Source organism: Sinocyclocheilus grahami, unplaced genomic scaffold, assembly GCF_001515645.1.
Source record: "Sinocyclocheilus grahami isolate Dianchi unplaced genomic scaffold, SAMN03320097.WGS_v1.1 scaffold1138.1, whole genome shotgun sequence".
Taxonomy (NCBI): Eukaryota; Metazoa; Chordata; class Actinopteri; order Cypriniformes; family Cyprinidae; genus Sinocyclocheilus; species Sinocyclocheilus grahami.
This window is the reverse complement of record NW_015506317.1, coordinates 203,487-230,522: the sequence shown is the minus strand read 5'-3', so window position 1 is coordinate 230,522 and position 27,036 is coordinate 203,487. Positions and strand designations below refer to the sequence as shown.

Sequence of the window (27,036 nt, the reverse complement as noted above, 5' to 3'; positions counted from 1 at the left end):
GTGATTTTAAGTATTAAGCTGTGTTATAACGATGGGCAATTTGAGTACTTTGATATTAATGTAATAATTGTCAGAATTCCGAAAATCAAATTAGCATTTCTAATTTTTAAAGTGGAGATGTTGCTATTTTAATACCAACAGAAAGTACAGTTCGGAGACAAATTATAAAAGAAACAGAACTTTTTTTATTCACTGGTAATATTTATGTATCATGAAGTATTAGCTTGAGTTTATACTGCATGCTAATTTAACCGTTCATACATGATCCAGCCACTGTATTATTATTCTAAAGTGATAAATAGCAATAATGAGTAGCAATGTGTGCCCAAATGTTTGATCATTTGTTCAATGTTCAACAAGTTGTTTTTTTGGCCATGATGGCCATCTAATTTCTGCTCATCACTCCTCCTTCATATTAAAAATAAAAATCGGATTTTAGATTTCACCACTGATAAAACACAGCTGTTAACAAAGAACTGTGACAGAGAAAGAGTGAACGAAAAATACAAATGAAAGGATGTGGGGTTGGAGATATTTCTTCATTTCCTTTGTTTCTCTATTTCTAAATTTCAACAGGGTTACAGCAACATAGCTAAAATGGAGGAGCTTATAACAGAACAGATTTCCTGAACAGGTCCATCGCTATTCTGTTGGACCAATGATGATGAAAGAATCAAAAGATGAATTCACAACCAGTGAGAACAGGTGAGAGAGAACAAGGATACAATCTTCAGTAAATGTAATCACCATTTTATTCCATGTGCATTTTTTAAATGATTTTCTTCAATAGCATGATTAAACACTTTTTTATCAATAGAGAAAATGCTGCTAGCACGGTACCCAACGGGGTCTCCAAAGATAAGACAAAACTCCTGAGTCTGCTGAAAGGTTTACGGTTGTGTCAGGATGCGTGGGCTCCCAAAAGTCCCTGGGACAGTCATGGAGCACATGCCGCTCTGTGGGGCAGACCTGCTGGGGTGGGTGCCTTCCTTTTTATCAGTGCTTACTAATTAATTAACTGTTTCAGCAGTATTCCCGAAAACCTTGATGTTGTCAGCAATGAAAGAATTTAGTAGTTTTAGTTAAATATAACTTGAAATATAACTCATAATTCAATAATTTAACTTTTTTGTTTTCAAATTCCGTCAAATCTAGTCTTACTGAGGCTGGGGGATAGACATAGGTAGTTGTAGCGCATAACCCATGCCTACTGTGGATACAAAAATAGGACCCTAAGAATTGTTACATTTTAATTGATACTATTTTATAAAACTATATTGTGGGAATTTCCCTGTTTAACATAAGCCATTTCTTTGTCTACATGCATAGTGGAAGCATAGTTTTAGTGCACTGTTAGGGAGAAGTTTATTCAGTGATTGATTTACGGTAGAGGTTGTCATAATTTCCTGTTTATAACTGTGCTGTAAACTGTCACGCTACGGTGGCATGAAACGCACGAGGAAGATGACATTCAGTCTTTAATAAATCCACACAAGGGTAAAGCCAGGACAGAGCAGGCAGGAGACACACGTAGGGATATAGTAGACTGGATGAGGCAACACAGGACTGAACACATCTTAAATACATTGGTAAATGAAGATAATTAACAAGACACACCTGAACCAAATGACAATCAGACATAGACGGAAAACTAGGTCTACTGAACACATGAGGAAGGAAACAACAAAACAGGTCCTTGAGGTGTGACAAAAACAATTATATTTAAGCTAACTTAAATATAAAGCTAAAGCTTTGATAAACCTGTAATAATGATATAGGCTATTTTAAAGCTGTTGGGGTGGACTTTGATGGAAACTGGACACATACAGTGCATTCAGAAAGTATTCAGACCCCCTTCACATGTTGCAGCCTGATACTACAATTGTTTAAATTATTTTCTTTTTCTCATTAATCTACACTCCGTACCTCATAATGACAGAGTGAAAACAGAACTTTAGAAATGTCTGTAAATTTATTAAAAAGAAAAAACTAAAATAAATACTTAAAAACTAAAATACTTATTTACATAAGTATTCAGACTCTTTGCAACAACACTTGAAATTTAGCTCAGGTGCCTCCCATTTCTCTTGATCATTGCTGAGATATTTCTACACCTTGATTGGAGTCAACCTGTGGTAAATTAAATTGATTGGACATGATTTGGAAAGGCACAAATAAAAGGCCTCTATAAACTCTATGAAAGGCCTCACAGCTGCCAATGCATATCAGAGTGCAAACCAAGCCATGAGGTCAAAGGATTGTATTGAGGCACAGATCTGGGGAAGGCTTCAAAAAATTCTGTTGCATTGAAGGTTCTCAAGAGCAAAGTGGCTTCCATAATTCTCAAGTAGAAGAAGTTCAGCCAGCCAAACGGAGCAGTTTATAGAGAAGGGCCTTGTCTAGACTGGTGACCAAGAGCCTGATGGTCACTCTAGTTGAGCTCCATGATCATATATGCAGATGGAAGAAACATACAGAAGGACAAACATCACTGTAACACTTCACTGGTCTGGGCTCAATCGTCTCCTCGGTGAAGACGTATGGCAACACACTTGGAATTTGCAAAACCGCACCTAAAGGACCCTCAGACTCCGAGAAACAAGATTATCTGGTCTGATGAACCTCAATTCTAAGCATCATGTTTGAAGGAAACCAGCTCTGCTCATTGCCTGCAGAGTACCATCCCAAAAGTAAAGTGTGCTGGTAGCAGCTGTGGGGGTGTTTTTCAGCGGCAGGGACTAGGAGACTGGTCAGGGTTGAGGGGAAAGCTGAATGTAGCAAAGTTCAGAGATATCCTCAATGAACACCTGTTCCACAGTGCTCAGGACCTTAGACTGGGCCGACGGTTCACCTTCCAACAGGACAATAACCCTAAATGCACAGCCAAGGCAACACAGGAGTGGCTTAGGGATAACTCTGTGAGTGGCCCAGCCAGAGCCCTGACTTGAACCCTATCGAACATCTCTGGAGAGACCTGGAAATGGCTGTCCACCGACGGCACCCATCCAACCTGCCCAAGCTTGAGAGGAATTGCAAAGAATAATGCAGAAAATCCCCCAATACAGGTGTGCAGAGCTTGTTGCGTCATACCCTAGGCCATTACTCAAGGCTGTAATTGCTGCCAAAGGTGTTTTCAACCAGGTACTGAATCAAGGGTCTGAATACTTATGTAAATGTGAATTTTTTTTTCCAGTTTTTCTTTTTAATAAATTTTACAGATATTTCTAAAATTCTATTTTCACTTTATGAGGTACAGAGGGTAGATTTAATAAGAAACCAAAGAATTTAAACTATTGTAGTATCAGGCTGCAACATAACAAAAGTGAAGGGGGTCTGAATACTTCCTGAATGCAGCGTAATTCGCCCTTGCGTGTAGTATCCGGCGTGCACAGGAGGTAACACTGGGCTGAAAGTGTTACAACGAACAAATGTCACTTACCTGCTCGGATGGCATGGTTTTTAGGTATCCATCTTTTCCGTTCTTTTGTCATTTTATCCCATTTGTTCATCAATGTCCATTAACATATGAGAGCCATTTGTACCTTTTTAATGTTGAGGCTTCAGTGCCATCCGCTTCCAGTTCTTTAAAAAAAATAAAAAAACTGGTATTTCTTGTTTTAGTTTATTAGTTTTCACAAACGCACTGGTCTGTAGCACATATAGTTTTACCATTTACTGCACTTCTAGTTAATTATTTATAGCGGCTAATGAATCGGAAGTCTTGCACATATCACAGAAAGTAGCTTACTTTCGTGTTTCATATAAGAGGTCCTATATTTGTACACGGGTGCCTCAAACCACATTCTTCCGTGCAGCGGATCGTTGCCAAGCCATGTTCTTTCGGAAGACGCATGCAGTTTTATTATAATTGCACTTCTTTTTTTTCATCAGGGATTGAATAATGTTATTGAAATCACTGATGGAATTGTTCACCTGAAATAAAACATTTTCTGAATATTTACTAACCCTCAGGCCATCCAAGATGTAGATAAAAACATGTTAATGTTATACAGTCCATTAGTTACAATGTTGTGAAGTAAAAAGCTGCATATTCATAAGAAACCAATTGTCCTTAAAGGCATTTTAACGTTAAAACGTTGCTACTGACCAAAATACGACTCCATAATATGCTTCCTACAGTCCATCCCCTGTTATCTTCTCCCATCAAAATCTGCTGTACCAACATATGTTTTTTGTGTGTAAATGGTGCTTGATGAGATGACTTTTTCACTGTAGAAAGCAATATTACAAATAGGAAGCAATGGTAAGAAGTTAAAATATCTTGATGGATCTGTGTTTATTTCAAACATGCAGCTTTTCATGTCACGCAACATGAATTGATGGACTGGAGTCATGTCGATTACTTGGATTATTGTGATATCATATGGTGAAAGTCTATGAAATAAAACATTTTCTGAATATTTACTAACCCTCAGGCCATCCAAGATGTAGATAAAAACATGTTAATGTTATACAGTCCATTAGTTACAATGTTGTGAAGTAAAAAGCTGCATATTCATAAGAAACCAATTGTCCTTAAAGGCATTTTAACGTTAAAACATTGCTACTGACCAAAATACGACTCCATAATATGCTTCCTACAGTCCATCCCCTGTTATCTTCTCCCATCAAAATCTGCTGTACCAACATATGTTTTTTGTGTGTAAATGGTGCTTGATGAGATGACTTTTTCACTGTAGAAAGCAATATTACAAATAGGAAGCAATGGTAAGAAGTTAAAATATCTTGATGGATCTGTGTTTATTTCAAACATGCAGCTTTTCATGTCACGCAACATGAATTGATGGACTGGAGTCATGTCAATTACTTGGATTATTGTGATATCATATGGTGAAAGTCTATGTGTGTGTGTGTGTGTGTGTGTGTGTAACGTTTTTTTCCCCTCCACATTTCAACACCATGAAATATACTTTCATATTTACACTATATATAACTAGTGAGTGATGTCAATTATCAGAGGTCTCATTTCACTTCCTTTGTGGTCATTGTAAAGGAGCAAAATCCTCAAAGTTCTTGAAACGTTATTTTTATATTTTGAATTGGAATGAAAGGTAGCTGCTGTGTATATGTTAGAAGCATATCCATGGTGGGTTTTAATCAACTAAATAAATGCTAATAACTAAAGTAGTTTTCACTGTCATCTATATTTAGATTTTTTTTGGTACCAAACTTTAGTGTGCACTGACTTCCTCTTGTAAGAGTGCTTACCCACAAAGTGAGCATTTCCTTGAATTCAGTGGTTGTTGTATTGCTTATTCAAATGAGTGGTCATCTAATTAGTTTATAGAAATATGACAGTGATGCATTATTCTCCATGATATTTTGATCCTCAATGCTTGAAGCATAACAGCGAAATGGCTGTTAAATAGCTGTTCATTTACAGAGTTTCCTGGTGGTCCAAGACTCTTCGTCTCAAGACCAGCTTCTGTGTGTGTCTGTGGGGGACAGAGGGGAGCCGGTCAAAGAATTCCCTATCTTAAGCAGTGGAACAGGTACCAAAAAGCCTTTTCATCTTTGATTGCTGCTCAGATATGCTATACCCAAGTTTGCAACCACAAGTCAGAATTTAACATGACCTCAAGCATTTGTCATGATCAACATGTTCTCATGACGTTGTCAACTCCTCCATGATCAAATTATCTGAGCTATGCTGTCCACATTTTATAGCTGCATAATATTACTGTCCAGTTGTTGTTGTTTTTTTTGTCCTTTTTAAGTTTGTTTATTTATTTAGATTTGTATGAGACATGTATAAGTTTCCTGACATATGAAAGAGCAACCTCGGAGCATTTTTTTGGTTTTGTTTTTTTGCGAGGAAATGAATGAGCTGACAGGCATAGTCAGTCATAATGCAATTCTAAAGCATGCAAGTTTTCTACATTTCCTGTACAAGCTGACATGGGAAGGACCGTGTGGGAATAGTTTGTGCAATGTAGGCTACATGAGACGTTTGTGCAAAGTTCAGTAAACTCTTCTGCACAGTAGTTTGTTCTCTATTTGTGCATGCTGATAAAATTCACATCCTGAACCCTACGGTCTTCCTATTTCCTCATTACATCTGTGTACTTTTGAAGTTCATGACTAGTCTGCCCAGTTTCTCTCTATTACTCATAGTGCTAGTCTGACTCAGTTAGTTCTCTTGTCTTTTTGTTTTTCTTTCATAGCTCTTCGCTTGACGGCATCACACCTGGCTTTCCCTGATCTCTTTCAACTGCTGCACTTCTACACCGTGAGCAGGTGAGGCTGAGTTATTTTTATCTAGCAGCTATTGATAAGGAAGCACGTCTGTTTTGCTTGGTAACCGGATGTTATCACAGGAAACTCTGTGCACCCGTGTTGGATAGTAAATTATATTAAATCTTCTATGCACTGTAAAAAAACAACAACTGGTAACTTGCAATGATTCCACCCATAAAAATGTGTTTTGTTGGTATAAATTCATGTATGTAGGTTGGTTCAGTGATGTTAAATAGTATTTTTGACTTGAATAAAACCAGTAATTTTAGACGTTACAAATTTTTGGTTACCATGTCGGACAAACAATCTCAAATAATCAATAATCTGTTTGTTTTAACATTTTAATTGGGCATAAGATAACATTTTTAAGGGGCAGCCTGTAATTGTTTAACATTAAAGAAATATTTGAACCTTATTAAACCTGATTAAAAGTTTGTTTGTTGGTATTAAGGTTGGATCAGTGGTGTTAAATAATATTTATGTTTTTGCTTTATTAAAAATAGTTACTTTTGAAGTTACTTTGAACTTACGATATAAATAATGCTATAAATAATGTGTTTCTTTGTATTATCTGACTTCTGCTACACTTAATTTTCTTTCAGGGATGTTTTGCCTGTCTGTTTATTGGTTCCCTCATGGGTTTACACCCTTAACAGTCTATCAGATCATCTTGTTCCTCTGCTTGGTCCAAGTTAGTACTTGCCCTGTCATTTACTATCCTCTGTACTACACTATAAATGTGCTGTTATGCAAATCGGACTCTCTGGATTCCAGTGATTTGTGTGTTTGACCTTTAGAGACCTGGCTGTGCCCCTCTTCAGATCCGCTGATTGGCAGTATGACTCCAGAAACACAAGATATAGCAGAAACGCCAGAAGGGGAGCCGGTCAAAGAATTCCCTATCTTAAGCAGTGGAACAGGTACCAAAAAGCCTTTTCATCTTTGATTGCTGCTCAGATATGCTATACCCAAGTTTGCAACCACAAGTCAGAATTTAACATGACCTCAAGCATTTGTCATGATCAACATGTTCTCATGACGTTGTCAACTCCTCCATGATCAAATTATCTGAGCTATGCTGTCCACATTTTATAGCTGCATAATATTACTGTCCAGTTGTTGTTGTTTTTTTTGTCCTTTTTAAGTTTGTTTATTTATTTAGATTTGTATGAGACATGTATAAGTTTCCTGACATATGAAAGAGCAACCTCGGAGCATTTTTTTGGTTTTGTTTTTTTGCGAGGAAATGAATGAGCTGACAGGCATAGTCAGTCATAATGCAATTCTAAAGCATGCAAGTTTTCTACATTTCCTGTTACAAGCTGACATGGGAAGGACCGTGTGGGAATAGTTTGTGCAATGTAGGCTACATGAGACGTTTGTGCAAAGTTCAGTAAACTCTTCTGCACAGTAGTTTGTTCTCTATTTGTGCATGCTGATAAAATTCACATCCTGAACCCTACGGTCTTCCTATTTCCTCATTACATCTGTGTACTTTTGAAGTTCATGACTAGTCTGCCCAGTTTCTCTCTATTACTCATAGTGCTAGTCTGACTCAGTTAGTTCTCTTGTCTTTTTGTTTTTCTTTCATAGCTCTTCGCTTGACGGCATCACACCTGGCTTTCCCTGATCTCTTTCAACTGCTGCACTTCTACACCGTGAGCAGGTGAGGCTGAGTTATTTTTATCTAGCAGCTATTGATAAGGAAGCACGTCTGTTTTGCTTGGTAACCGGATGTTATCACAGGAAACTCTGTGCACCCGTGTTGGATAGTAAATTATATTAAATCTTCTATGCACTGTAAAAAAACAACAACTGGTAACTTGCAATGATTCCACCCATAAAAATGTGTTTTGTTGGTATAAATTCATGTATGTAGGTTGGTTCAGTGATGTTAAATAGTATTTTTGACTTGAATAAAACCAGTAATTTTAGACGTTACAAATTTTTGGTTACCATGTCGGACAAACAATCTCAAATAATCAATAATCTGTTTGTTTTAAAATTTTAATTTGGCATAAGATTAAACTTTTAAGGGTCAGCCTGTAATTGTTACATTAAAGAAATATTTGAACCTTATTAAACCTGATTAAAAGTTTGTTTGTTGGTATTAAGGTTGGATCAGTGGTGTTAAATAATATTTATGTTTTTGCTTTATTAAAAATAGTTACTTTTGAAGTTACTTTGAACTTACGATATAAATAATGCTATAAATAATGTGTTTCTTTGTATTATCTGACTTCTGCTACACTTAATTTTCTTTCAGGGATGTTTTGCCTGTCTGTTTATTGGTTCCCTCATGGGTTTACACCCTTAACAGTCTATCAGATCATCTTGTTCCTCTGCTTGGTCCAAGTTAGTACTTGCCCTGTCATTTACTATCCTCTGTACTACACTATAAATGTGCTGTTATGCAAATCGGACTCTCTGGATTCCAGTGATTTGTGTGTTTGACCTTTAGAGACCTGGCTGTGCCCCTCTTCAGATCCGCTGATTGGCAGTATGACTCCAGAAACACAAGATATAGCAGAAACGCCAGAAACAATCATGTGCACTATACAGGTGATACAAACCCTCTGACTCAGTGACCTTTACTTTACTTTACTTTACTTCTCTGATGTTTTCAGTTTTATAATATTTGTTCAGTATGGTATATGTAACAGCATCATTCAGAAGTAATTGTGCTTAGTAATTCTGATTTCAGAATTTTTAATTGGGGTATGTCATAAAACATAGGTACTGTACCTATAAAGATACTGGTTCTTGCCCATGTTTTGTTTTAAGTATTGAACTTGTTTTAGAGAAAATTACTAATCATTTGAGAAAAATAATTGGTATCACTTTATCTTAAAGTGTTCGTCTTTCATGTTACATCTACTTTCTATAGTAGAAACTATACCTTAAAGGGGTGGTTCACTGTTTTTTTTTTTTCTAGGCTTGATTGTGTTTATGGGGTGCAGTCTAACATGTTAATGCTTCGTTTTAAAAAAAAACTCGCATTATTTTTCACATAATTTAGCTTTATTCCACACCGTTCTGTCCCTTCTCTGAGAAACGGGATGTTCATTTCCTGCTTTTATGAAGCCCCGCCCTCAGAAATAGGCGATGGGCTCTGATTGGTTAGCTAGCCCAGTGTGTTGTGATTGGCTAAACCGCCTCTAAACGTCCCTGTTTGTTATCGTCTCATACTTTTAGATATGCTGTTATTTGTAAATGCTACTGCTTATGTTAGCTTTCAATATACGGTTTTATCCTGATTAAAGCTTTAATACAGTACGGCAACCGCACGCGTGTCCATGTATAACGCTTCCCGAGGGCGGGGTTTATCAGGGTTTGTTACGAACCCGGGAAGTAATTTGTTTAAGTCGTTTTTGTAGGCATTAAACTGACAGAGTTTTAAAAGACGATATCTCCGTTTGCATTGAACTTTCAGCTTCGTAACTTTACAGATATTGTTTATGCTCAAACAGCAACATTACACACTAACTAACGTTAAAAAAGTGAAATCGCAATCAGCCACCCCTTTAAAGTAAGTACATGTTATCAATTAATATTATTTGGTCCTTATTTGTGTTTACACTGCAACAAGCAGTGTAAAAATAAAATGTAACCAAAAAATAAAGTGTAACCAAATATTTACATATCTTAGACTGTCTGGTTCACGTGAATTTTAATGTGTATCATCTAGACACTAGCTATGTTTCCATCCAAAGTTACAAATTAAACTTATGTGCAAAATTGGAATATCGCATAACACATTTGCGAATAAAGCACCGTTTCCATCCAGTGAGTTGAAGAACAAAATTGTCACTTCCTGATTAACTTGTGCTAAATATCACAAAGAAACATTTTATTTGCTGCAGTAGGAGAAGGCACTGTATATAATAATCCTAGTATACAATAAATTACGAGCTTCAGAGCACGTAGAACGAAACACGGTCATGTTATCTTATTTTCGGAGTCTGCTGTTTGGGAAAGCAGTTCTGGGTGTTAATTATAACGAAGCACTTTGGCAAGACTTTGCTCAAGCATTTTAGAACGACAAAACTAGCATTTCAGATGCTGTGCAAGGAGATCGGTCCATTGGTTGGTCCAGTTATGCTGTCCCATCACAAGTCATATGTCTTTTTTGATGCGCATTAAGGAAGTTTATGTGCATGTTTTCTAACCGGATAAGAAATGTATTCTACTTAGTTGAGTGCAGAAGTTTTTATGCACATTTTTAGAATTTATGCCCATCTTGCCGTTTCCATCCAATTGATTAACTTGTGCTAAATATCACAAAGAAACATTTTATTTGCTGCAGTAGGAGAAGGCACTGTATATAATAATCCTAGTATACAATAAATTACGAGCTTCAGAGCACGTAGAACGAAACACGGTCATGTTATCTTATTTTCGGAGTCTGCTGTTTGGGAAAGCAGTTCTGGGAGTTAATTATAACGAAGCACTTTGGCAAGACTTTGCTCAAGCATTTTAGAACGACAAAACTAGCATTTCAGATGCTGTGCAAGGAGATCGGTCCTTTGGTTGGTCCAGTTATGCTGTCCCATCACAAGTCATATGTCTTTTTTGATGCGCATTAAGGAAGTTTATGTGCATGTTTTCTAACCGGATAAGAAATGTATTCTACTTAGTTGAGTGCAGAAGTTTTAATGCACATTTTTAGAATTTATGCCCATCTTGCCGTTTCCATCCAACGTTTTTTTTTACGCAATATCCCAAAATGCGCATAAAAATAGGTGGATGGAAACATAGCTACTGATAATAAGTTATCAAAAGGATTGTAATACGCCAAATCAGTTGGTAGACAAACAACTTTTTTCGGATGTGGTCTACTATTACTTGTTGAACTTATTGGACTTTTGAGTGCAATGTCCAAACATTAATTTACGGTGCTTTAATGTAAGAAATTCCCCAAACCTGTGTAGCAGTAAACAAGGACATTGAAATGTACTACCGTAACTAATGTATCCATTAGGAATCTATTCTTTTTAATCTTTGCGACTATATTCTATGTGTGGGAGGCAAGACCTTGAAATGATTTCTACTTGTTGGTAGGTTACAGCTGCCAGTGGTGCCATGTGCTTCATCAATCCCTTGTACCTTCAAGAGCATGGTGATGATTGGCTTACTCATTCTTCAGCCAGCACAGTCAATCTTCCAATGAACTTGAGGCGAGACAAGCGGTTAAGTACCACGAGAGCATGGGCAGGAAGAGGACTCAAACAGAGGTCATCTACACTATCTGATGACAGCTCTAGCAGCTTTGACCATGACAGAGGTAGTGGCTGTCTTTTATTTCTGTCAGCTATCTTTTTACTTCTATACTTTCAGTTTTCTAATCTTTTCATGTGCCTTTGTCATTTTTGTTAGTTTTGTATTTTTAGTTTAAATACTTCTATTTAGCTTTAATTTATTTCAATTTTTGTTTTGGTAATTTTAGCACTTCAACTTCAACTTATTTTATTTAAGTTTGTTTCTAAGGCACATTTCTAATTATCATTTAAGGTTTTGAAATTTAATGTGAGACACTACAGACAACAACAGATTTTTGAATCTGTTTTTGAAAAAACTTGAGCATCTGTCACTGTAGAAATTAATGTCTTTTTGGCTTTTCATTAAGTTCTTTTTTCAGACTAATGGGGAAAAAACATTTTAAAACACTTTAAAGTGTTTTTATAGCACTTTATCTATTAGCGCCTGTAGATTTCAATTACAGTGCATATCTTTAAAGCCTGTTTTCTCAGAATGCTATTTTTCTCCTGCACTGACCCAAAAATCTCTTACATATTGGGAGTATTTTCTGATTTCTATTATCTATCTAATATCTATTAGTTTGTTGTTGTTGTTGTTGTCTTTACCCTATTCACCTGTGGTGTCTTGCCTTAAGTTTTTCATTAAATATTTATATTTTAAATAATTTTAGTTAAGAATAACAACATTGGTTTCAAGTACCCAACATGTAATGTTTATGATCTGTTGATAAAAAGGCAGATCTCAGTTAGGTAGTGTTATGTAGCTTAATGTCTTTGTTACTTCTCAAAGGATCATTTGAGAAGAATCCAGACTCTTCAGCTACCCCAGGTGGAGTTGTGCTTCGAAGGGCGAGTGGCGCCAGCAAGGAAGACCCCCTAAAAAGAGCAAGTGTTGACTCCATTCAAAGCCCTCTCCCTCAGTCACCACACCGTGTGTCGTGGATAGAAGACAAGATATGGCTGAACTCATCACTTCCTTCCTCTCTGCTTCAACCGCCCGGCTTAGAGCTGGACTCGCTGTCAATCAGCAGTATAGAGGAGGAGTCTGAACCAGCTTTAAGCCCATCCCTGCCTTCGCCCCGCTTCCAGCTGGCAGATAAGATGAAGAACCGCCTCTCTGCCGTGGGTCAGGCTCTAGGTGGACTTGTGTCGCCACAGCGGAGACTGAGTAAACGTGTTCAGGAGATGGCGGAACGGAAGGGTGGGGCTTTTGCAGAGACTGTCAGGGGATTTGTTGTGCTAACTCTTGCAAGCGGCGTCAGTCCTGGAGTGACCTGCACAGAGATGCTGCAGGAAGTGCGTTCGTCTCTCACTGCTCTGAGGAGAACTCTGTTTGATTGTCCAGAGATCCAAAGCATCACAGACAGCGTTGGAGACACTCCGGATTTTGAGCTGGGTATGACCTGGAGATGTGTTGGGGATAGCATTATATAATAACAGCCTATCAGTTTATCTGTATTATTTTATCAACAAATACAATTGAATTACAGTTGAATCTCTGATCTCCATAATAGGCAGACCTACACAGTGAACATGGTCTTTTTCTGGTCACACTTAAAAATAAAAGTGGCAACACTCTAGTACAGGAACCAATTCTCACTATTAACTAGTTGCTTTTTTAACATGCCTGTTATTAACATATTGGCTGTTTATTAGTACGTATAAAGCACATATTCTGCATGACCATATTCTACAGCCCTAATCCTACCCAATACCTAAACTTAACAACTGCCTTGTTAACTATTAATAAACAGCAAATTAGAAGTTTATTGAAGTTTTGGCATGCACTCCCCTCAGCATGGTGGCGTGGGTATATCATTCCCCATAGCGACCCCTAGAGGACGCCGTTCGAAGTTCCCTTGAAAGGGAACATCTCAGGTTACATATGTAACCATGGTTCCCTGAGTAGGGAACGAGACACTGCGTCCTCTAGTTTCCTTGCCATGCTTCGGACGCAAGCTTCAGATGAAGAAGCGGATGACGTGTTCTCCCGGCGCCTCTTTGTATTGTGGTCGTACCGGTAGTGACGTCATAGGCTGTCGCCGGCCAACGTGTTGTTGTTGTTTTGAATGTATGATTCAGACACAGGTCACATCGAGGCGTTCCCTCATAGTTAAGTCATAGTTAATGGTTTGTTAATGGTGAGAATTGGACCTTTAAATAAAGTGTGAGTTTTGTTAATATATTAGTTATTTTGAAGGAAAGTGCTGGGAAATTGAATGGAAATTAATAGAGCCAAACAGTTTAATTAACAAGTAAGTGAACACATTGAATTCAGCTATTCATGGTTCATGTTGCTGTGTTACAAAATGTACTGTATCAGAACACAATTCATAATGCATTACACATTTCACAGCTGTGTCTGTTTTTTTCATATTTGCATGTGTCTGGAATTACAAAAAAAAAAGCTGCAAACTGAGTGTGTCCTTAAAGAACAAACTAAAGCTAATGCTATGTGGTTAACAATCGAAAACATGTTTGGTCATGATGACAGAGTTCATATCACAGAACTTTCTAGCAAGAATTCCATACAGTAACAATTCTTTTATTTGCCTCTACTAAACCCAAATTTATTCACAAATCTGTTTTTCTCTCTGCCCTTAGATGCTATGCTGGAGCTTGCCTTACATAAAGTAGCTCTGAAGCCAGTTTACTCTCACCTTTACGTATATCTAAAGACAGCACGCAGGGATGATGGCACTCTGCAGCGTTTAGAGGCCAACAAGAGCACCCTGGAGAACCGTAGCCTGGAGGAGCTGGAGGGCGCAGCAGGGGCCGGGGTACCTGATTCCAGCATGATGGAAAAGATCCAGCAACGCTGGACCACAATGCATGAGGCCTATTCGCCCAGTAAAAAAGTTGACACCCTACTCAAAGTCTGCAAGAATATCTACCATAGTATGAATACTAATGCCAAGCCTGGTGAGTGAAGTAGTACTGTGAGAAATTCCACTTCCTTTGAACGTTGACCTTGTATGTTCTCTGTTTATATACTCGCATTTCTATACAGTGTCCAACATTTTTAGAACACTAGTATTTTAAAAAAACAGCTAAAAATGGTTTTAAGTCAGTTATTTCTATCTTTTGCTGTAGTGTGTCAGTAGGAAATATCAGTTTACATTTAATTGTAATAATCCAGTGAGATTTTTGTCTGACAGCAGCCAGTGCTCCACACAGAGATCTGATCTGATCATCATCCGTCTGTTTGGAATGACATGAAGAAACAGAACAAACTGAAACAGACTCAATCCAGAAGAACTGTGGCAACGTCTCCAAGATGCTTCAAGAAACCTACCTGCAAAGATACAGTACTGTTAAAAGTTTTAGCCACGTGTGTAAAAATGCTGTAAAATGAGGATGCTGTCATAAATAGATTTTCTTTATCAATTAACTTCTATTAACTAAAATAAATAGAATTTCCAATATTCGTCGAATTTAAAATAAAAATCCACATTCGAATGCAAAAACGTATTTTTTAGTTGTGCGTCAGGCAGCCTTATCAGTGGCGCACGAGATGCGATGACAATGTAAGTGTCGTTGCATTATAACTAAAAATAAATCAACATTTGGCATGACATCATTTGCGTTTAAAGCAGCTTTTGCCCTCGGTGCACTTGCTCATAGTTTTTCAGTAGCTTTGCAGGTAGGTTTCTTGAAGCATCTTGGAGACGTTGCCACAGTTCTTCTGGATTGAGTCTGTCTCAATTTGTTCTGTTTCTTCATGTCATTCCAGACAGACCGGATGATGATCAGATCAGATCTCTGTGTTTCCTACTGACACACTACAGCAAAAGATGCTGACTTTACTGACTTAAAACCATTTTAGCTGGTGGAAATACTGGTGCTCTAATCATTTTGATTTGTCCTGTACAGAATAACCAACAATTCCGAACATTTACACACAGAGCCATTTTTAAGCACTTAAAACATCTAAAAACCTCCGTCATTAAGGTGTAGATTTATGTTTCATGTTAGGTACGGTCTTCGGGGCAGATGACTTCCTGCCATGCCTGACATGGGTGTTGCTGCGTAGTGATGTAGCTACACTTCAGGTTGACACTGACTATATGATGGAGCTGCTAGACCCCATGCAACTACAAGGAGAGGGTAGGGGGTACACACACATTCAAACCCATAAATGAAGTATTTGCTGTACTGCTGTAGTTTATAGGGCTGTCAAAAAAAATAGAATTTCGAATATTCGTCGAATTTAAAATAAAAATCCACATTCGAATGCAAAAACGTTGCATTTTAGTTGTGCGTCAGGCAGCCTTATCAGTGGCGCACGAGATACGATGACAATGTAAGTGTCGTTGCATTATAATGTTTTTGTTAGCCTATCCAGTTGAAGCCACTAGATGCGGCGCTGCTGCATTGTTCATTAAAAAATATTGCAGAAAAGCGAACATCAATGCGGAGAAGATCTTGTTTACATCAAAACTGAAACCAAGCCGTTCACACAGAAAGCATATTTCGTGCATTTTCTAGAGGGACATCTATCACCGTTACACTCGCATCTCACACAAAGGAGCCACGTGTTTAGAAAGCCATGTAAAATTAAAACAAGTTTAACTTTGAAAAAAACATATATCGAAACTTTATGGTGGGTTTTGTCCCCATCCCACTGCATCTCATGTTTTTAAATGAAAAATGTACTCCGTGTGATTGGCTTTCCGCCCTTTGTATTAAACTATGCATACATGATGCTGTTTTGTTTATAGTTGTTTAAGCAACTTAATTAATTATAATTGGTTTATAAACTATTTTAAACATTATGCACTTTTTTCACAGATAGTCATGTTATCTTATGCTTTGAATAAATGTGCACTAGTAATATTTTGCTCGATGTGCTCTCTTGCGGCCTCAGAAAAGAAGCCAAAAGCTTTTCTTCACCCTAACTGAAATTATGCATTTTAAATTCGAATATAATTCGAATTTTGCTAATATTTAAGTATAAAATTCGAATTTAGTTTTTCAGCCCTAGTAGTTTATATGCAGTGACATCTGTAATGCATTGGTAAGGCAAACACTGTGATTCTTTCAAAGCAGTACTCAGTCCAACATGTCAGCTTCTGGATCAATGACTGTTTGTCTGGACCAAGACCAAGATAGTACATGTAGAGATCTATCCAATGCATTCCCAGTCATCTCAATGGCAGGACCCCTTCTATGTCTCAAGCCCTTTATTTGAAACTACCCTGAAGTGTGTCATAAAGGCCTCTTTAAATTTAGTTTTTCATTTATATGTCTCTGTTTGGACATGAGCATCCACCATTCAGATGACTGTTAAAAAAATCACAATTTTATCGTGTAAAACTTTTTAAATTTGCACCAAAATACTGAATGCGCATACTGAAAGAAAATCATAGGGATTTGATAAAGGCTAAATGCTTAAAGAATTTTCAAAACATTTACAAAGATAATTGTTTGATATCTATTTGTTGCTTGAAGAAATTAATATGTCGCATTAGAATTATAAAAAGAATGACCGTCAGTGGAATTTTCCACCAGAAGGGTGTAGTTTAGTAGTTGTTTTTAAATATTCACATACAAGCGTGTGTAACGTGCATACTGTCTTTCGGTCTTTCTCTCAGGTGGGTACTACCTTACGTCTCTCTACGCTGCCCTTTTTTACATCAGCAGCTTCCGGCCTCGTCTAGCGAAATTCCTCTTCCAATCTACTTATGTAGGCCTCCTATGAATCTGCTGCGGTTCATCGTGACCACTAGGGAGAAGTATTGTACATGTTTTTCTGTGGGGGTTTTTTTACCAAAAAGATTGCCACTCAGCATTTTCACTGGTCACAATTTTGTTGTTGGGAAATTACGTTTTGTATGACTTAATACTGCATACAAAATTGTATTTAAATAGATTTCCAGGTCATTTTTGACCTATTTAAAGGGCATTTTTCCCATTCTTAACCAATTCTTTCCAAATCAAAGCCTTACATTTTGTTAATAATTTCACTTGATATAAAAAGGCAATATAGGGCTGTTACCAATCAAATTAAATCAGTATGAACAAAAACGATCTTTCCACTGCAGAAGAAACAGAAGTGACTGGAGTGGCATTCAGATGCATTTACACAGACAGTTCAATGTAGCTGAAATATAGCAAGAATGCATTTAGACTGCAACACTATAACAGCATAAACAATGTTGTGAGCTTGGTGTTTAAAAATAGTTCTTTTTTTAGATATACAAATTTGAAATGTTGGAAAAAATGCAAAGATAAGCTACTATGAAAGTAAACCGCCAGTAGGTGGCAGCAAGGGACTGTCTTAATGAGTCATTGAAGCATGCCTTCAAACGATTCGTTCAGACGGTTGATTCATTCAAGAATGAAGCAAGCGCCTGTCTTTATGAATGGCCACTGGATCATTGACTCAAATGGTTCAACATTCAAAAACACAAATCATTCAGAAACGAAACACCTCTGTGTGTTGTTCAGAGATGCGCGACTGTTCTGCTATGATCTTTGTTTGGAACTATTTTCATTAACCAAATCGAGCAAAAACAGTCAACGTTGACAGTATATCCTAAATTCAAATATTGAACTAAAATGTATATTAACTACTCGTTTTAACTCTTGTATAAAATTGCAATCGTGGTTTTCAGGGAAAACTTCACTCTCTTGGTCGTGTCATTGCTTAACTAGGCTGTAATACCACACTGCTCTGGGTGTGTGTTCACGGTTTGTGTGTGTTCACTGCTGTGTGTGTGCACTTTGGATGGGTAAATGCAGAGCACTAATTCCGAGTATGGGTCACCATACTTGGCCACACGTCACGTCACTTTTTTTTTAATAAATATAAGATCCAAGTGACATTTTTATGTTTCTTCTGTGTGCAGTTGTGTTCAGTTGTTTTAATTTCTCCACGAGATTCTCTCACAGATAGGCTGTGTGAGCTTCAAGTGGCGTGACCTTGTTGTTACTGTTGTTTATCCATTATCAGTTGCCGTTTATACCAATGTAATAAAACCAGAATCATTCTCGCCGAAATTTCGGTGCTTCCCTAATTATATGTTTTAATCAGATTAGTTGTCCGGTCGGGCAAGTAAAATTCTCTAGCAATTTTGGGCCCTATGAAAGAATATGAGGTTGGGCCCCCTACCGCACCAAACATACACTATACTGCCCAAAGTATTGGGACACCCCCTTCTAATGAACAGGTTTGACTACTTTAGTAATTTGCACGAGTACAAATCTTAATGTTTAAGCATATAATGCTATTCTTGGGAATTGTGTGCTTCTAATTTTATACCAATAGTTTGAACGGGGCCCTTTTCTATTCTAACACAACAATGCCTCTGTGTATAAGGCAAGGTTAAATGTCCCAATATTTTTGGCAATATAGTGTACAAGCCAACCTAGCTATTCAAAATCTTTGTCTGCAATTTAATAATATTGACTTATTACTTTTGCTATTGCTTTTGACCATTAGGAATCAGTAACATTGCATTTACATTTAGTCATTTAGCAGACGCTTTTATCCAAAGCGACTTACAAATGAGGACAATAAAAGCAGTCAAAACTAACAAAAGAGCAACAATATATAAGTGCAAATGACAAGTCTCGGTTAGCCTAACGCAGTTCACGAAAAGAGTTGGGTTAAGAGTGGGTTTCTTAAGAAGTGGGGTTATACGAGCCTGTTTAAATGTTGAGGGGAAAACACCAGTGTGTAGGGATGTGTTAACGATGTGAGTGAGTGCAGGTACAACGGGGGTGAGAGAGAGCCTAGGTTTACGCCGAAAAGTGACATATGTAACGGTATGTGTTTTGTCAGGAACCATGTTACATAATTAATTCAGAACCTGTTCTATGGACATAGACTTTCTGTACCACACTATTCTGCTGATATGGAATGAGTTTGACTACTTAATCAGTTATATTAATAGAAATGCTTCACTGGGGCAAACTAAAAAATCCTAAAATAATAAACAGAATACCCCATAGCAGCATTTCCAGCAGTTTCTCAATCATGATCTTACTCAGCTAAATGTGACTATTAGCTTAACAGCTGTATTCCTTGTTTGCAAGCTACCTATGCACATACAGATTAATACACATACACATTAAAACTGTTCTACATTATGAACCTTAACCCAAAAACCTTTAGCTTCAAGATGGCCAAGATGGCGACGGCCCGCTCCGCCCACTTTGGGCTTCAAAAAGGCTATTCTTTTCATATTTGTATTTTTTTTTAAAGGGGTCATATGATGCGATTTCAATTTTTCCTTTCTCTTTGGAGTGTTACAAGCTCTTGGTGCATAAAGAAGATCTGTAAAGTTGCAAAGACTAAAGTCTCAAATCCAAAGAGATATTCTTTATAAAATTTAAGAGTCAGCCACACCTACCTAAAACGGCTCGTTCTAACATGCCCCCACATATCTACGTCACTATGTGGGAAGATTTGCATAACGCCGCCCAAATGTTCATGCAAAGAAAGAAGGCATAACTTTTATTCTCGCTGTAGTATTGTTGCCGCCGCCATGTCGTGAAGGTGCTGTGTGATTCGTTGTGAAAGCGAAACTACTTTGTTTGGCCTTCCAAAAGAGGACGATATCTGCTTCGTCATGCCTGGAGCTGATCCGTGCTGGTTGCTGAGGAAATACTATAACTTTGCACTGTGGCTCCTTCGTCGAATCCGCCGGCCGCGCCGTTCTCAAGCCCGCCGCCTCTGCTCACTCAGCCCGCCGGCCGTTCCTCACTTTATCCCCCGGCCTCTGCTCACTGTAGGCCGCCGTGTGTGACGCAGTGTTTCATTGTGAAAGCGAAACTAAAATAATTTTACTGGAAATGCAGAAATAAGCCGTAATTTTGTTTTATTTGTAACTCTTTGGTAGATATATTTATAATTTATATTACATTACTACTACCACTGTTACTACTAATAAAACAGATCTCGGGGGGGTGGGGGGGAGGCAAAAGTGGATACAATCGATAAAAATTGCCCCCAAAATGCCAAAAAACAACAACAAATAAACTGGTGATTTTGTTAAATTACTTGAAATGTTGCTTCTCTCAAATTCAAATGTCCTCTCTTTTTAGTCTCTAATTGTTTCATTTAATTTTAGGTCAAACAATTATTAATGACTAGATTAAATTTTTTTCACCAGGAAAATCTCACTTTTCCATTTGTCGGGTGGGTTTGTTGTGCTTTATAAATATTTATGGATTGAGAAATGTGTCTAATTAAATATGCATTGGTCATTAGTTAAACTGACTTTAAATTCCTAAAATGTTTAAATGGCCAAAAGAAACATTGTGTCAATGCTTGAACTTAATATGTTGTATATCAACAGAAATATCAATATATCAACAGTCACATAACATGTTTTAATGCAGACAGGGGAATGACAAAAAAAGAGCTCAGGTTTCCAAGATTGAAATCAAACAAATCTCCAGAAAGTATCGTCAGATATTTTGGTATTCATTCGTGTGATGGAATTGGGTGAAATACTGATGGTAATGTGAGTCGGGTCCTTTAGAGCAAACCAAAAATGTGCCTGTCGGGACCTCAGCAGGTAAACATTCACATAAACTTCAAAGAACTGAAGAACATATTCACTTCTTTATCAAATCGAGATATTTCAAAAACGTGGCACTCGGATTATTGTAACTTTAAAGTTTTGGAGTAGCCATAGTTAGATAAATACAAAAAAAAATTACATAAAAATTCTATTAAATAATGTGTTAAACTAAAAGTGAGACTGACTTGAAATGTATGTGGCCCTCAGCTAGGAAGACAGAGACACTTGGCTCTTTGACATTTTACAGGTGAATCTCAAAAAATCTCCCAGGAATACGTCTGTGCTATCTGTTTCACCCCAAAATCAAAATAAGACTGATATTTTTCTTCCAAGAAAACCAGTTTTTTACTGTATTACTGTAATATGGGAAACATGAGAATTACTATTAAGAATAATAGGAATTTAACAAAAAGCACACATCCAGATGCATTACAGCAATGAGATTTTTGTGGAAAATGCAATTTATAGAAACGAGATCGCAATGCAAAATGATTCCTAATTCTCTTCTAATAATAGGTTTCTTGTGCAAAATGTCTTTTGATTTTGGGGTGAAGCGTGACATGGTTTCATGAGCTTCACCCTTCCATTGCATTAACCATGTTCAGCAGTTAGGTTGTAAGGATTTGGTGCAATTGTTCATCTCAGAAGACTATTTCAGGAATTTCTGACCTGTTGGGTCCTGACGGAGGAGGTATATGCTGTGTTTTTCCGTTTGTGCTCCTCAAGAGGGTTTTCGGAGGCAAGGCAAGAAAGGCAATGAAGGCCTTAATGTTAGATTAAGGGAGACTTCAGCTCACCCCTAAGGCCATAGGAAGACATGGGTATATTAATCAAACGCAGCAGTGTGCATAAAAACTAGTAGATAGATGTATTAAATACAGTGCATTCAGAGCATTGTCATGAGGAGATCAGATAGCAAGAAATGGTTAAGGAATGTAACAAGTCTGTCAGGCATTTGAGATGGGCATTGCATGGGAGCTGAGTGCATAATTTTGATACATTTATGATGCCAGGTCAGTGCATTTAAGACATTCTCAGAGTCATTATGTGTCGACCGCGGTGATGCCCTGAAGGTTTGGTGAGAGTGATGGGCTGTGGTACTGCAAAGTCAATTTACAGTGTACCCTTCCATCCCATTTTCAGCGCGCCCTCCCTGCTCCGCTCTCAGTTAGTGGGCATGGATGTCAAGGCCTTGTCCTATGAGTTGTTCAGCGGGGTGGCTGTGGGGTGGCGGATGGAGCAGCATGGCAGTGTGGGGGCCGGGGTACGGGTGCAAGGATGGGCCAGCGTGGGAGTATCCCGGTTGGGGCAGAAGGGCCCCGGGGTAATCTGTGGGCAGGGACGGCATTCCCTGAAATCCTGACAATGGAGAAAGAGAGAGAGCGAGAGAGAGAGAGTGAATGAAAGCCAATATTGACAGACAACAGGAATATCAGCCCACTCCGGAGCATTGCTTTGGTGGTGTAGCTTATGAAAGCTGTTCTCACCTGCTGTCCTAAGACCTAAATGAGACTGTACATCTAACCCATATCCTCCTAGAGCCGCCCCCTCTGGACTGTATGGAGCACTCTGGCCTGAGGAAAAAACACACACACACAGATATGTGTTATTTAGTGCACAGAGCCACGAATATTCATTTACCATACAATTAGAATGATTGTACAATCAGCCAACAAATCCAGAATAACTTTATTTCACCTGAGCGATTTGATTGGTCAATCATTGGCTGAACTATTCTGCGTCTGGCATTTATAAACCTGAGAGGAGACGGCAAGAGCAAACACAAATTATTTTGATGAATTCAACAGTAGCTGCAGACCAAATGAGTATATTTGAATCTGTATTTTGAATCCATTAAAAATACAGAACAAAAATGTAAATACAAAACACATACACACATTTTAAATTTGAATTAGATTGCTCATTGTTTTAAGTAGGTGAATATGATGGCATGCAATGAGAGAGGTGGATTATTGGTAAAAGAGAGTGATTACTAACCAGTTATTGACCTGCAGTATAGTGAGACCCGTGTCTTGGGAGAGCTGTTTCTTCTGTTCTTCAGACGGGTACGGATGCTGAGAGAGGACAAAAAGGTAATCAAATAAGTCTAGGTTAGTGGTGTGACTATATTGTGAGAGCACAAAAATATTGTTATAGGAACTGCTGGGGGATACCTATTTACATAATCATACTGAATGTTTTTTTTTTTCCAAGCAAATAATTTTTTCAAATAAGTATGTTTTATCTTTTTTCTTTTGAATAAAAAACTATATCAAATATATTTTTAAGGGGGTCATATGATGCGATTTCAATTTTTCCTTTCTCTTTGGAGTGTTACAAGCTCTTGGTGCGGCTTTCACCGTGGACGAAGCAGAGTCCAGCCCGGGGTCGTCATGTGGTTGCTGCAAGCCCGCCAGCCGCGCCGTTCTCAAGCCCGCCGTGTGTGCAATTACCATATGCTCATTGCTACTTCTGCTAAAGCATTGCTCAATTCAGCCGTGCTCATCTATGCAATATTAATCATCAAAGAGTTCATAAATTCTTGGATATTAACTTGAGATGGTCAATAAAGATGACATTTTCATTATACCTTTTCCAAACCTTTTAGCACATCTTCTTTTTCTAAGCTTTTCTCTTGTTTTTGTTAACTTTCTTCAAGCTCAGTTTGCTGTTATGTGTTTTTTCTGCCACCAGTTTTTACTCCTAATGCTACTGTTTCTCTCAGTCTCAACCCTTATCAAAATTGACCATCGTAACAAAATACCACAGCTTCCACATTTATGCTGTTATTTTTCCATGGAACACAAACGAAAAATTTTGTTTTTAAGTAGGTTTTTAACTGCATGTTTTCTCTCTTACCGACAGGTCATATGACCCCTTTAAAGGAACAAGTTCCTTAACACTAGTTATTGTTGTGCATCTTTGAGGTAATCTGAGAATGCTCTTTAATAATATCTTTATTCACTCAAGTCAGTTTGTTACCGCATTATTACTCACATTGTTTTTATTCTTGTTTTTATTAGTAACTTCTGGATCTTCTATCATTTGTAATTACAGAAGCGTCATTAGTTGGCAATTACCATATGCTCATTGCTACTTCTGCTAAAGCATTGCTCAATTCAGCCGTGCTCATCTATGCAATATTAATCATCAAAGAGTTCATAAATTCTTGGATATTAACTTGAGATGGTCAATAAAGATGACATTTTCATTATACCTTTTCCAAACCTTTTAGCACATCTTCTTTTTCTAAGCTTTTCTCTTGTTTTTGTTAACTTTCTTCAAGCTCAGTTTGCTGTTATGTGTTTTTTCTGCCACCAGTTTTAACTCCTAATGCTACTGTTTCTCTCAGTCTCAACCCTTATCAAAATTGACCATAGTAACAAAATACCACAGCTTCCACATTTATGCTGTTATTTTTCCATGGAACACAAATGAAAAATGTTGTTTTTAAGTAGGTTTTTAACTGCATGTTTTCTCTCTTACCGACAGGTGCTGGAAGAGCCAAGCTCTCATAATGTTTGTCGCAACTTTGGGAAAGATTCCTCTTTTCTTGTTTCGTCTGTCTCTATCTGTTTCATCTTCTTCTCCCGTGCTGAGAGATGCCATACTTCCATCCAACCCATCACCTGACACAGAACAACACACAAGCATAATGAAATATCTTGTTGGATAGGATTGAAAATGTAAAATAATATATGTTTTTAGTTTCAGTGTTGGGGAGTAACTAGTTACTAGCTACAAAATAAATGTAACTGTAATCTGTTACAGTTACTGAAAAAAAAAAGTTTGAAAATGTTAGATTACAAAGGGGGTTACATCTGAATATTTTCTCACACATACAAATATGATTGATTTCTCTCCCAAAGGTTCATTCAACTGATGAAGGATTTTGAAAGTCTGACAGTGATCAATGTTGAGTCCTACACTCTTAAAAATGAAGGTGCTTCAAAAGGTTCTTCACAGCGATGCCATAGAAGAACCATTTTTGGTTCCACAAAGAACCGTTCAGTCAAAGGTTCTTTAAAGAACCATCTCTTTCTTACCTTTTTATAATCTGAAGAACCTTCTTTCGCCACAAAGAACCTTTTGTGAAACAGAACGGTTCTTCAGATGTTAAAGGTTCTTTATGGAACCATTTAGACAAAAAGGTTCTTCTATGGCATCGTGAAGCACCTTTATTTTTAAGAGTGTACTGTAAGGTTAACCCTGCCTGCTTTAAATGTTTTAAAATGATTAACATTTAGACATTTTTTTAAATGCAATCAAAAAGTAATCAGTTACATTACTTTAATAAAGTAATTGAAATAGTTTCACAACTTATTACATTTTGAATAAGGTCACTTCTAATCTGTAACCTATTATATTTCCAAAGTAACCTTCCTAACACTGTTTTTTATTTCCAAGATGATAACAAGATGCCAATTGTTGAATTAAACATGCAAAATTGAAACATTTATCACTGCATATAATATACACAATTCCCGTAAGAGTTTTATAAAACAGTATGCGGCAAAAATGCTAGACTTCACTACAGCTGGTGTGTGTAAAATGATAAGTACCGGCATCGCTGCAGTTCTCTGCGCTGTGTGAGTTGAGGCCACAGGAGGCACTGGGGGTGCCCGAGGGGGTCGACACACAGTCATCCGGATCTCGCAACCAAGACTGATTCTAGATCAGGAGAGACAGGCACAGTCAGACACACACACACACACACACACCCAGTAACAGGCAGCAACTAGCTCCCTGATATGTGTCAGATGTCTACTGACTTACTTGTTCTGACAGATTGGTGCAAGAGCCAGTGAAATCTTCCATGTCAGATTTGGATCCACCCTCCCGGTCCTCCAGCACCAAATCACTGGGCAACTTGCCTTTAAGGCAGGTGATGTACCGATGGCAGAAATTATCACAGAGGTCATGAACCTATGAGAGACAAGTTCATTAACATATACTGTATAAAGCTAAAAATTCATAGCATGTTCATGCTGCTCTTTTCAATACAATAAAAGCTAAGAGTATTGTGAGAAGAGCAGCCTATCTCTAAAAAGGAGCCTGGTACGCCTGGTTTTAACACATGTGAGCGTGCTATTTGGTGTCACTGATAGCAAGCGTATAGTATAGTTTGACATGCCACATTTGAATATGGGGAAGCAAGCATAATGGCCGTCTTTAGGACGATTGCAAAAGAAAATGGAATAAAAGTAAATAAAATGAATAAATGAGGTAAGTAAATTACAACGGGAGTTTCATTGAAGAAAATCACACACTAAATCACACATGGTACCATGTTTTTTTAGGACATGTTCCATGATAATATAAGGGTAAGCTTTACAAACATGTTGTTAGAGAGAAAAACATACCTTTTCTAGCTCTAATAGATGAAACCTTAGAACTTGAATGGCCTGGATCATCTGTGCAAAGAGATCATATGGTTAAAACGGTCATGCTCTTTACAAAATGACATGGAACCACTTATTTAAAAGCTCCTGTATATCTTACCAGATTGTCCAGTTCTGGGTTTGATGAAAAGATAGGTTTCTCTGATCGAATCTAAAATAATTAATAGAAAAAATCAACATATACTGAATTTGATGCTTGAAGCCCAGAAAACACCACTACAAGACATAAGCCTGTTGTCTCATATGTTAAACTAGTCTGAGACAAGAAGTTGAAAATCCCAGTCTATTATTATCTTTGTACAAAAGGCTTATAAACTGTCAGGGATCTCTTTGGTTTTGAGACTTTAGTCTTTGCAACTTCAGGGATCTTATCTATGCACAATCAGCTTGTAACACTCCAAAGAGAAAGGAAAACTTGAAATTGCATCATATGACCCCTTTAAGTTTTTAATTGTGAAAGAACAGTTTTGTTTCAAGCTAAAAAAAATATCTTCATGTGCGAAAGTCAAAGAATTAAAAAAAAAAAGTATATTACTGTATTTTATTCTAACAAAAACCGCATATGATGCCATAATTCTCCTAGTC

General features: G+C 37.5%; 2 protein-coding genes across 2 annotated transcripts; one reads left to right on the top strand and one right to left on the bottom strand.

Annotated features, from left to right (window-relative positions):
- The first annotated feature begins 661 nt into the window (after positions 1-661).
- On the top strand, positions 662-17,217 carry LOC107567256 (ras and Rab interactor 2-like). The gene is made up of 14 exons (XM_016252901.1): positions 662-705; positions 818-977; positions 5,405-5,513; positions 6,186-6,258; positions 6,861-6,949; positions 7,056-7,178; positions 7,852-7,924; positions 8,525-8,613; positions 8,720-8,820; positions 11,320-11,542; positions 12,307-12,912; positions 14,121-14,438; positions 15,492-15,623; positions 17,111-17,217. Exons 1-14 carry the CDS (start codon positions 662-664, stop codon positions 17,215-17,217), a joined length of 2,247 nt encoding a protein of 748 aa, XP_016108387.1.
- A 3,256-nt stretch (positions 17,218-20,473) lies between these two features.
- Positions 20,474-27,023, bottom strand: LOC107567255 (homeobox protein meis3-like). The gene is made up of 10 exons (XM_016252900.1): positions 27,009-27,023; positions 26,552-26,602; positions 26,413-26,463; positions 25,826-25,975; positions 25,612-25,720; positions 24,536-24,678; positions 23,048-23,124; positions 22,748-22,806; positions 22,537-22,623; positions 20,474-22,408 (listed from the first exon to the last, which is right to left on the bottom strand). Exons 1-10 carry the CDS (start codon positions 27,021-27,023, stop codon positions 22,218-22,220), a joined length of 933 nt encoding a protein of 310 aa, XP_016108386.1. The 3' UTR covers positions 20,474-22,217.
- Between the last annotated feature and the right edge of the window lie 13 nt (positions 27,024-27,036).